Source organism: Strigops habroptila, chromosome 7 (assembly GCF_004027225.2).
Source record: "Strigops habroptila isolate Jane chromosome 7, bStrHab1.2.pri, whole genome shotgun sequence".
Lineage (NCBI taxonomy): Eukaryota > Metazoa > Chordata > Aves > Psittaciformes > Psittacidae > Strigops > Strigops habroptila.
This window is the reverse complement of record NC_044283.2, coordinates 45,487,893-45,498,063: the sequence shown is the minus strand read 5'-3', so window position 1 is coordinate 45,498,063 and position 10,171 is coordinate 45,487,893. Positions and strand designations below refer to the sequence as shown.

At 46.6% G+C, this 10,171-nt stretch overlaps 1 protein-coding gene across 1 annotated transcript; it reads right to left on the bottom strand.

The window, feature by feature from the left end:
- Nucleotides 1–4,704: 4,704 nt before the first annotated feature.
- On the bottom strand, nucleotides 4,705–8,592 carry SFRP2 (secreted frizzled related protein 2). The gene is made up of 3 exons (XM_030492891.1): nucleotides 7,918–8,592; nucleotides 7,193–7,273; nucleotides 4,705–5,763 (listed from the first exon to the last, which is right to left on the bottom strand). Exons 1-3 carry the CDS (start codon nucleotides 8,408–8,410, stop codon nucleotides 5,459–5,461), a joined length of 879 nt encoding a protein of 292 aa, XP_030348751.1. The 5' UTR covers nucleotides 8,411–8,592; the 3' UTR covers nucleotides 4,705–5,458.
- Nucleotides 8,593–10,171: the final 1,579 nt, after the last annotated feature.

Sequence of the window (10,171 nt, the reverse complement as noted above, 5' to 3'; positions counted from 1 at the left end):
TGACAGGCTTGCTGGCTGACCTCGGCCAACTGCCTTTAACTCCGGTGGGGAATAGCGGCTAATATTTTCCAAGGCATCTAGGTGATTTAGGAGCCCATGGCTCACCCTGAAGGGGGTTGATGCATTTGGAAAATGTTACCTTATTAAACGCACCCCAGAAGGATATAGCGTAGGCTAATTTATGTTTGTAAGACAGCTTTGGGGTCTTGGATTCCTGTGATGTGAATATCTTGCACTCTCCTCTTCGTACAGAGGCAAATAAGATCCATTCCTGTGGTTGTTTCATCAGACAGTCAGGCTGTACAGAACCTACATTTGCTGATAAGAAAGCGACTTCTAGATAAATCATACAGGAATGTCTCTGAAGCCTAGAAATAAGAACTTCTGGCTCCAATAACAAAAGCCTGGGCTGTTCAACCTAGGAAGGCTGCCTACTGCTCTAGTAGCAATCAATGCATCGCCCTTCCTCTGGTACTGCCAACTGTGGACATATTGCGAGGTCTCATAGGGCTGGTGGGTTTGGCAAGGATGACAGCAGGCCATAGAAGCATTTAGAAAGGAGCAGCCCTGCCAGGTGCACAGGGATTGCTCATGCCTCAGCAGGTACCTGGGGGATGATGAGTAGTCTGTTCTCGAGACACGATGGCTTTGCTCTTGGCTGATGCCCTCGATGGTTGAAGAGGGGTAGTGAGACATCTGGAAGAAGGCTGAGAGAGGCACACTGTGGCCCCAGTGGGGGAACACAGGATTATAACAACGGGACTGAAATGTGTGTGAGACCTGGCCATGCAAGCAGAGGTGTACTTTATCTGTGTGTTCTTCATGCTCGCTATATTCTCTATATTCTGCCACTGCAGAATAAGAATAGTGGCTGTGCCTAAGGCAACCAGCATCTGTCTGTGGTGCTCCTTGTGGCATCTAACCACCATCCTGTCCTCACAGAAATTCATTAATTAAATTTAAATGCCTCTTGCTGAATTTCCCACATGGGTCTTTTTATGTCTTAAGCTGGTCATTAGGATTTTTGTGGCTCGTGTGTAGTTATACAACATGAGTTCTTTAATAAACCATACTGAGGGCGAAAGTGTCTGTATGAGAGGGGTGAGAGAAGCTGAGTGGCTTCTCTGTGGCTGTCTGAAATGAATGAGAAGTGAAGGAGAAAAGAAAGGATTAAGAAGTAATTAAAGGATAGAGAGAATGATAAATAGGAAGAAAGGAAAAGGCCACGATGAATATTGCTGACGGGTTTTAAGTTTGAATTTGGGCAGTCATTTTTTTTACACATTCATGGGGAAGAAGTTGGAGGGAGCCTTGGTTGCTGTTTTGCTTTCAAATTAAAATCTAAGTGCTACCCCGATTATACACTATTCTAATTGCTATGCTGTCCTGGTTTTGACTGTGATGAAGTCAATTTTCTTTCTAGTAGCTGTATGGTGCTGTGTTTTGGCTTTAGTCTGAGAACAATGCTGATAACACACTGATGTTTTAGTTGTTGCTAAGTAGCTTACCCTCATCAAGGACTTTTCAGTCTCTCATGTTCTGCCAGGACAAGAAGCCAGGAGGGAGCAGAGACAGGACACCTGATGCAAACTAGCCAAAGGGGTATTCCATCCCATAGAACATCATGCTTGGTATAGAAACCAGGGGGAGTTATCCAGAAGGGCAGATCACTGTTTGGGTCAGGCTGGGTATCAATTGGCAGGTGATGAGCAATTGTATTGTGCATCACTTGTATTTCTTGGGGTTAATTACTTCCCTTTTTCCTATTATTATTATTATTAACAATATTTTATTACTATAATATTTATTTAAATTATTAAACTGTTCTTATCTCAACCTGCAGGTTTTACTTTTTTTTCTGGTTCTTCTCCTCATCCCACATTCCAGCGAGTGAGTGGCTGCATGGTATTTAGTTGCCAGCTGGGGTTAAACCACGACATGTGGCCTAGTGATTAGAGCATAAAACTTGGAGACAAAAAATATGCTGCTTTTCATGACTGTAAAGGACTTGCTGGGTGGTTTTGAATGAATTATTTCACTTCACTGTGCCTCATTTTCTTGATCTACAAAAGAGGGAAATTAATGCCTATTTTTGTGAAGGCAGTCTGAGAAACTTTAATGGAAACTTCTATATAAATGTCAAGTATCATTATTATTGTCCTGAAACTAATCCATTGTAGTCAACTGCTTTTATAGTTTTTATGAAAGCAAATACAATGGGAGCTACATAATTGGCTGCCTAACAATATTGTTTTAATTAGAAGAAGACAAAAAGTGTCTGAAAAATGCAACAGTGGTTGCCTTTTTTCATCAACTGCAATAAATAAAGAAATAAATAAATTGCTACAGCTGAACCACTCCATACCAGGTAATAATGTTACTCTGAAGTGTATGTGACACAATGATCAGAAGTAACAGGCTCTGGTAATTTTTTGTTGCGTATTTGGTTCACTGTTTGCCTGGTACAGTTGAAGATTTCCAGTTATTGTTAAGCAAGTAAGAGTAAGGGTAAATATGTGAAAAATGTATGTGTTTGTTTACTTCTTTGCCAGCATTTGAGAGAAGTTGTTTCCTCAGGCTGTGACTTTAAAATCCCAATTTTCAGTTGAATAGTTTGCAGTGTCTGCCTTATACACCTTTGGAAACAGATAGTATAACAAACACTGACACACTCTCTCCTTGGTGAGGTGAATATAATCCATCTTTTAATACTGTTTCCCAGCACTGTTAGCTGGGAAAACATGAGTCCCATTACTCTTCATATTTTCCTAAATTCTCCTTATCTGAAAGGTAATCCTGCATCTGCCAATTCACTCTGAATGTGGATAGTCCTAGTGATTCAGCTCAGGGCCACATGCAGAAGTCTTTATCAGTAGGGGTATGCTGTATGTCAGGATGCTCTTAATCTGGGACACTGATTATACTAGCAAAGTTGAATGTTTGCCAATCTAGTTTATTCTTCTTCTCCTGAATTTGTCTTGACAGGAACAGGATTTTGCTGGTGTAATGTTGTTTATTTTGTGATGGAGGAGGGGGAATTTTTTTTTTCTTAAGACACAGCAATGTTGGTCATAGGTAATGTGTCTTCATAGATTAAGTGATTTGGCAAAAATCTGTTATGTAGTCTTGGCCTTAACGTGACCCCAGCGTGAGTAACTTGTGACCTGTCTGTCCTCATCAACGTCAGTACTGCTACCTTCTAGGACAGCCCAATTAAGATAATTTTATGGTTGCTGTTGGAGGACTTCATATATCTGTAAGGCCGGCTGAGCCAAGCACTCCTGGCTGTTTGTTTTCTATCCCCAGAGACTGCATTGCAACAACTGCATTGCCTCTTTGAAGTGCTTTCCTCCACCAGGCAGAACAAGCCCATTTTCTGCTGGCTCATCTTCTGCCAGCTCCTCTTTATCTGTGAGTTTGTTCCCTCTAAACCCAAGGCTGTTCAGGGACAGGTATTACATTATATATGAGATGGGTAGAGCTGAATACTGATGGCTCTCTAAGTTGATGGTCATAGTGCTGGTATTAAAATAATTATACCATGGCATGAAAAGACTCAAAATCTGTTTCATGGGAAGCCGGGTCCATTCAGAAGTACAGTTTTAATGACATTTCAGCAGTATATTAGCCTTTAAATAACGATACTATTTCACAAAAGAATTAATTTTGTGCAGTTTGCAATAGGGCTTTTTTTTTTTTTTTTTTTAATTGTTATAGTTTTGAGGACATTTGCGAGCATTGCTCTTATCTTGCTTGGTCAGAGACCTCCCATTGCTTGTACCAGGTGTAGCGAGCACATTAAGACTCTGGGAGAGGGCAAACAATTAATTTTACTAAAACAAATGTGACATTATGGATCCTTAGATTTTAGCTTTTTATCGTGATGGTGAAAAAAAATCCAACATGAAATATATGAAGTTAACATTGTTTTTTACTTCAAAGAAAAATCTAGTGTTGGATTTGTATTCTGCCTGTGAATGGTTAACATGAAACGTTGTCCTTGAGAACATTGGACTGCTCATCCTCTCAGTGAAGCTAAGAGGAATTTTTTCTGTGTGACAGCACTGGGAAGCAAGACTATTCTTCAGGATAAGTACAATAAAATTCTTGCAGGTAATGCTCTTCATCAGTAAACATTTGTAAGAAAAATGCTGAAAAACATTCCTCCAGTTACACTATTATTTATGTTTTATTTTCTTTCTCAGTAAGAATAGTGAGTATACATACACACAAAACATGCCTTGCTCTACCATTAATCTGAATTGCTAGTTGCAAATGAGATTTTTCTGTCTACTCTTGCACTCCTTCATACGTCTTTTTCAAGTGTAAGAAATGGATAAATGGATTTAGTTTTTAAGCAAGTGGTCTCATTTCAATTCCACATCAGCAGTGTCTTCTGAGGAGATTAAAATGTAGGCAGTCCAACAAAGGAGCCACAGAAAACTCTTCATCTCAAAGCGCTTAACAGACACATGTTAAAATGAGGTGACTGAACCTCAGTCCTGTGTCTTGTGGGTTCATCTTTGGGGAAATGAGGTCCACTATGTTTTTGCTGATTGCAGCACTAGATACTTCCTTTTGCTTCTCTACTTGCCACTTGGGGTGGATGGCCAAACTTTGCTTTGGCATGGCAAAGCCCAGTTGGACAGCTTTCTCCCAGTTCTCCCAAAACAGATTAAAGTGAATGCAGACAGAGACAACAGATAAACTATGATGTAAAGTTTATATACAAGAATATAACATTTATCTGGAGTATTTACAAGGTTACTTAAAGCAATATTTTACAACTCTTTCAGGTTAACCACTAGGTATATTACAGTTAGGCTACAGATGGTTTAATTTGCAAAAAAATAATAATTAAAGAAGTTGCATTCAGATCAACCAGCTCCAAAACTTGTACATTTTTTCTGAGAGAAGGGCTCAGACTTGTGGAAAATAAAAAGTGAGAATGGTTAATATACTCTTACTGGTGCCTATGTATCACATGCAAGAGTCGTAACGTGACCTTTATAGTGTTAACATAGATGGCAAGGCATTTCACCCCAGTGAAAGAGTCGTACCCACTGTGACAAGCAAGTCACACGTGTGGCTGTCTTTCTCTGCATCTCCTACTTTTGCACAACAAACATGTATGTATAGAGAGAAGCAGCAATATAAATGAACCAGCATTACCAAAATGAAAAGGGAAAACCTCAGACCAAAGTCACGTTTGCAACCATAAAAGAACCCAAGCTTTAAGCAAGATACTTTAATGCTTCCCAAAAATCATTATGATATTTTTTGCTCATTACATTTTAACCTATGTACAGGAGTGGAGGGCTCCCTCCCTTCTCAGAGAGCCTCTCATGTCTCACGCCCATGGCATCTCAAGGCTCAGAGGGGCCGAAGCAACAAGGTGCGGGAGGCCTGGAGAGCCTGGGACAGAGGCAGCTGCTGCAGGCAGCCAGAGCCAAAGCCACTAACACTGCAGTTTGCGGATGCTGCGGGAGAACCGCTTGAAAGCCCGCTGCCCTTTCTGCCACCGCTTCAGAGACGTGATCACCAGTTCCCCAGCTTGCTTCTGCCCCATCACCAAGTAGGGGACGTTGATGTCGTTCATCTCATCGCAGGTACACTGGAGGCCACCTTTGAGCCAGAGCACGATCTTCCTCAGATCCCTTTCCGTCAGCCCATTCAGCTTGTAGATGGTTTTGCTCTTTGTTTCAGGGGTGATCTTGGTATCCCCATTGATGTAGGCAATCTCCTTCACTTTTATCTTCAAGGCTAATAGAGAGAGGGGAGGGGGAAGCGGGGAGAGGGAGAGAGATTGAGAGGTTTTTTCCCATTAGTGCACATAAAGAGGACCTGGGGAGGGAGGTGCTCTATTGCTAATTAAACTGTCAGGGCTGACAGAAGAGGCAGCAGGTGGCTCCATTTCTAAAGCCACAAAGGGCATGCAAGTCATTTCAGTTTGAATCAACCTTAGGGTTGAGGTTTTTTGAGTTTCTTTTCTCTTCTACCCCCTCCCCCTCTTTTTCCTTCCTTTCTAAATTTTTATTTTCTCCAGCTTGTGTCCTGTTTGCAAACAGAGACAACAGGGCAAGATCGCTACATTAAGCAGAACTCTTTTTTTTTGCTGGGAGAGGACAGTCTTCCTGAAACTAGAGTTTGAGGGGTAGGTGGAGAGGCGAGCACCTAGTCCTAATCTGAAACCTGATCTCTGCTGCAGCTGAAAACTTCTAAACTTAATTTATTAGGCTGGAGAGGATTTTAGGCAAACCTGTAAGGAAATAATATTTCACATGCATTGTTTTTTTGAAAGAATAGATCCCATGGAGGGCAAATTGGTCCAACAGCTGCATTTGATTTGGTAAAATAACTAGGAGGGGGATACAGGGCTCTGTAAGAATCTGTGGGGCATGTTTAGCTTTAGGAGGATTTATCTGAGTGCAATTTGCCAGGACAAAGCTATTGGTTGTTTTAGCAATTATGTCCCACAGTCATGGTTTCAGGTTTGGGGTGGTGGTTTTTTTGTTGGATCTAGGTTTTTGGTTTTTCAAGAAAGACTTTTGAATTGTTGCAGATATTTATACTACAAATCTGTTTCCAGGTATAAACATTGACCTATTATAAAAAGATTCCCCTCCTTATTCCCTTTTTCTCTTGAAATGCTAATGTGTGGATAATGTGCCGTTCAGTTATCTGTGTCAAAGGGGCTTTCTTGTCCTCTTCTAACCCCAGATCTTCCCATTAAGTTTATATCCCCAATTGTCTGTGCATTACCTTCTCTGTCAAATGATATATAGAGCTTCATTCTTAATCTGTGGGGAGAGTCTTTCTTGCGATACATGAGATTGGTCATGCGGCTCTTTCTCATATGTCTAAATGAAGCTTTGCTCTACTTCTCCCCAGGCAATAGTCTGCATGAAAGATTCTTTTTTTTTTTTTTTCCATTTTACTTTCTACTCGGCTTGCCAGCAATATCCACATAAAAGAGCACTACTTTGAAACAGCAAATAGGAAAGGACTATAAAAGGGACCACTTTCTACTCCAAGGTGGAATTCTATGTTTCATGACCCAGCGGTCAGACAGGTCCATCTTCAGATAAGACAAAGCCCTACCTTTATCCAGGCACATCTCTCACTCCACTTGGACTTTTACCTGATCCTCAACTCTCAAGTTTCAACCGAGGGGAGCTCTGCTTCCACTTACCAAAGTCGTTTTTGCAGAGGTTTTCCACGATGTCATTATCGTCTTCATTTCTGTTTTTGCAGGCATCGCAGACCTTGGGTGCTGGAAGTGCAAGGGACAGTCCCCGTCAGGCCGGGGGAGAAAGAAACAGCAGGTGGCGTTGGGAACCCTTCGGGAAACACTGGGTTGCCATCCCTCCACACCAGCCCCTGCCTTCTCCCCGCGGCTCCGGGGCACTTTGAGGCACCTTACCTTGCTGCAGCCCCGCTGGCGGGGGCGCGGTGTGCCTTTCAGGTCACACCTCAGCCAAAAGTTGTTGGGTTTTGTTTGGTTTGGGGCTTTTTTAATACGGGCGAAAGAGTAAAGAGAGGGGGGCACACAAAACAGCCCAGCGCCGCGCTGCAGCACAGACCTTTGCATATGGGGATTGTCCCTCTGGAAGCCTGGGCAGCTCGAGTCCGGCGTCCCGGACCTTTGCTTTGGGCACGGAGCCGGGCCGCGGGGTGCGGGCCGGTGCCAGTTCCCCGACGGTGCCTGCGGTTTCCCCGGTCCCCTCGGGAAAGCCTCCCTGAGGCTGACCTGCAGCCCCCTTCGCGGCGCCCCGTCCCGGAGCACCGGGCGTGCTGTAACGGAAAGGAACGATCTCCGCTCCCCAGGGAAAACCGGGTGGGGGGTTTCCCTGGGGGTTTCCAGCGGGGAAACCCGCTGCCGGAGCGGTTCATGAGGGCAGAGGCGACCCCTCTTACCTTCCCTGGTGACGGGGAGGATGTGGTCGCTGCTGGCCAGCGGGATGCAGAGGTCGTTGTCCTTGGGGAAGCGGCTGCAGTCCAGCATGTCGGGCCAGGGGAAGCCGAAGGCGGACATCACCGGGGCGCAGCTCTCCTTCACCTCCTCGCAGAGCGAGTGGCAAGGCTGGATGATCTCGTCCAGGTCGTCGATGCAGACGGGGGCAAAGAGGGAGCAGAGGAACTTCCGCGTGTCGGGGTGGCACTGCTTCTGCACCAGCGGGATCCAAGTGGAGGCCTGCTCCAGCACCTCCTGCACCGTCTCATGCCCCAGCAGGTTGGGCAGCCGCATGCTCTGGTACTCGATGCCCCGGCACAGCAGCATCGGGGCGGGGATGGGCTTGCAGTTGGAGCGCTTGTAGGAGAAGTCGGGCTCCCCGAAGGGGAAGAGCCCGGCGGCCGAGCCCATGCACTGGGACGCCAGCAGGAGCAGGGCGCAGAGGCGGCGCTGCATTTTGGGGCGCGGAGGAGGAGGTGGGGGGCTGGCGAGGGGCTCGGGGGCCGAGGTGGCGGGGCGCGGAGCGGGCGGCACGCCGCTGCCCTCAGCCGCAGGCAGCGTCCCCCAGCTCGGACTCCTGCTGCCAGACGGGGACGGAGGGTCTGAGCGAGATGCGGGGGCAAACGGGAGTTTTCTGGATTTTTTTGTATGCAAATGGCAGGGGGAGCGGGGGCTGGGAGGAGCCTGGTGACAGCCATCCAGAAAGGATTGGTCACTACTTTCTCGGTCTGCTTTAGCTCAGGGGGATTGTCTTTTGGCAGGAAACCCTTGAGAGAAACGTTACCGTGCGAGCACGGGGAAGGGGGGAGAGATCCCCGCGAACAAAGAGCCACGAAAGCCAGAGGAGCTCCTGGGGCGAGCAGGGGGACAGGGGCCACTCCAGCCCCGGGTAGCTGGAGGTGAGCTCCGCCGCTAACACAGCTACTGCAGATCGGCGGGATCCCCCTCATCCCCCGGCTCCGCTTGCCCACGTTCGGTGCTTTCGCTGCCAGCGGATGTGTATGTGGCCGGGCCGGTTCCTCAAGCAGGGGGCGAAGCTGCTGCTCCCCCATCCCCTGGGGGTAGTCTGGCACCTCCGCCCCTCCCCGCGATGCTGGCAGGGCTCGGCCTAGCGCTGGAGCCGCAGGCAGCGGCTGGGGGCTGCCGGCTCTCCTCACCCACAGCTCGGCAGGGTCTGCCCGGGGGTCTCCTCCTGCCCCCCAGCCCCTCCTGCCCCCTGCGAGGAGCGGGGGGCTGCAGTGGACCCCTGCCCTACAGTCCCTGGATGGCCCCCGACCGCCAAAAGGGGGTTTCCCCGGGCAGGAGCATCCGAGTGCTTTTGCAATGCGGTCAACTGGCACGTTTCTCTGAGGCTAGAAGCATGTCCCTGGCTCTGCACAGCACAGTCATGTCCCTCTCCTTTTGCTCCTGTCTTCACCTAGAAGGTCCCTTAAAGAATTATGAGTGTGTTGATTTACCACAAAAGGGAAGACAACTGACAGGGTACTGGGATCATGATGCAGCTTCAGTACAATTTGGATTTCTTGGATTTTTAGTAATATTATTTATGGGATTATTACTGAAAAGAGTAGGCCTGTGTAGTATCGTTTTGTGGTAAGCCACATTCATTAATCAGCTACTGAATATATCTCCTTATAGAGATGTTTTATGGGAAGCTAAGCTTAGCCATGATGACTTCTGTAAACTACAGAATTCTTGTATGTCCATTTTCCAGGCTGGGCTTCCCGGAGGTCTGAGTTGCTGCTTGTGGCATGGGAAAGAGATGGGACCTGCAGCATTCCCACTGGGAAGGCACAGGGCTGCCCTGCTGGAGTGGCTGCAGTGCTGCCCCGGGTGAGTGGCTGTCAGACACTGAAGCCAGTGCCAGCTCCTTCAGAGGAGGTTTCAAGGTCCTTTACAACAGGCCATGATGTTTGGTGTCATCTCCCCATAGGCCAGCTTCTCTGTTCTTGAAGTTGTTTCATACCTGGAAAATAAATGTCCTGAATGTCTAGTATCACTTGTGGAAGAGCATAAGAGTAGTTTATTTCTTACAGCTCCACATATTCTTACCATTTATTTTCTGCGTTCAACGCATTCCTTTAAACAATAAATCTGCAAGCTCTTGGCCTCAGTCAGCTTCCATGGCTCTGAGCCCCGCTGGTGACTTAGGGTGCTCATTTCAAGCTTGTTTTGCCAGGTCCTGAGGATTGCCAGAGGCTGTAGCTGTTGCCACTT

What these genes read in the sequence shown, in the direction of transcription:
- SFRP2 (XM_030492891.1), bottom strand. Translation starts at nt 8,410, where the DNA reads ATGCAGCGCCGCCTCTGCGCCCTGCTCCTGCTGGCGTCCCAGTGCATG. An exon ending in CCTCCCCGTCACCAGGGAAG is followed by an intron (nt 7,274 to 7,917) that starts GTAAGAGGGGTC and finishes TTGCACTTCCAG; the next exon opens with CACCCAAGGTCTGCGATGCC. An exon ending in CCTCTGCAAAAACGACTTTG is followed by an intron (nt 5,764 to 7,192) that starts GTAAGTGGAAGC and finishes TCTCTCTATTAG; the next exon opens with CCTTGAAGATAAAAGTGAAG.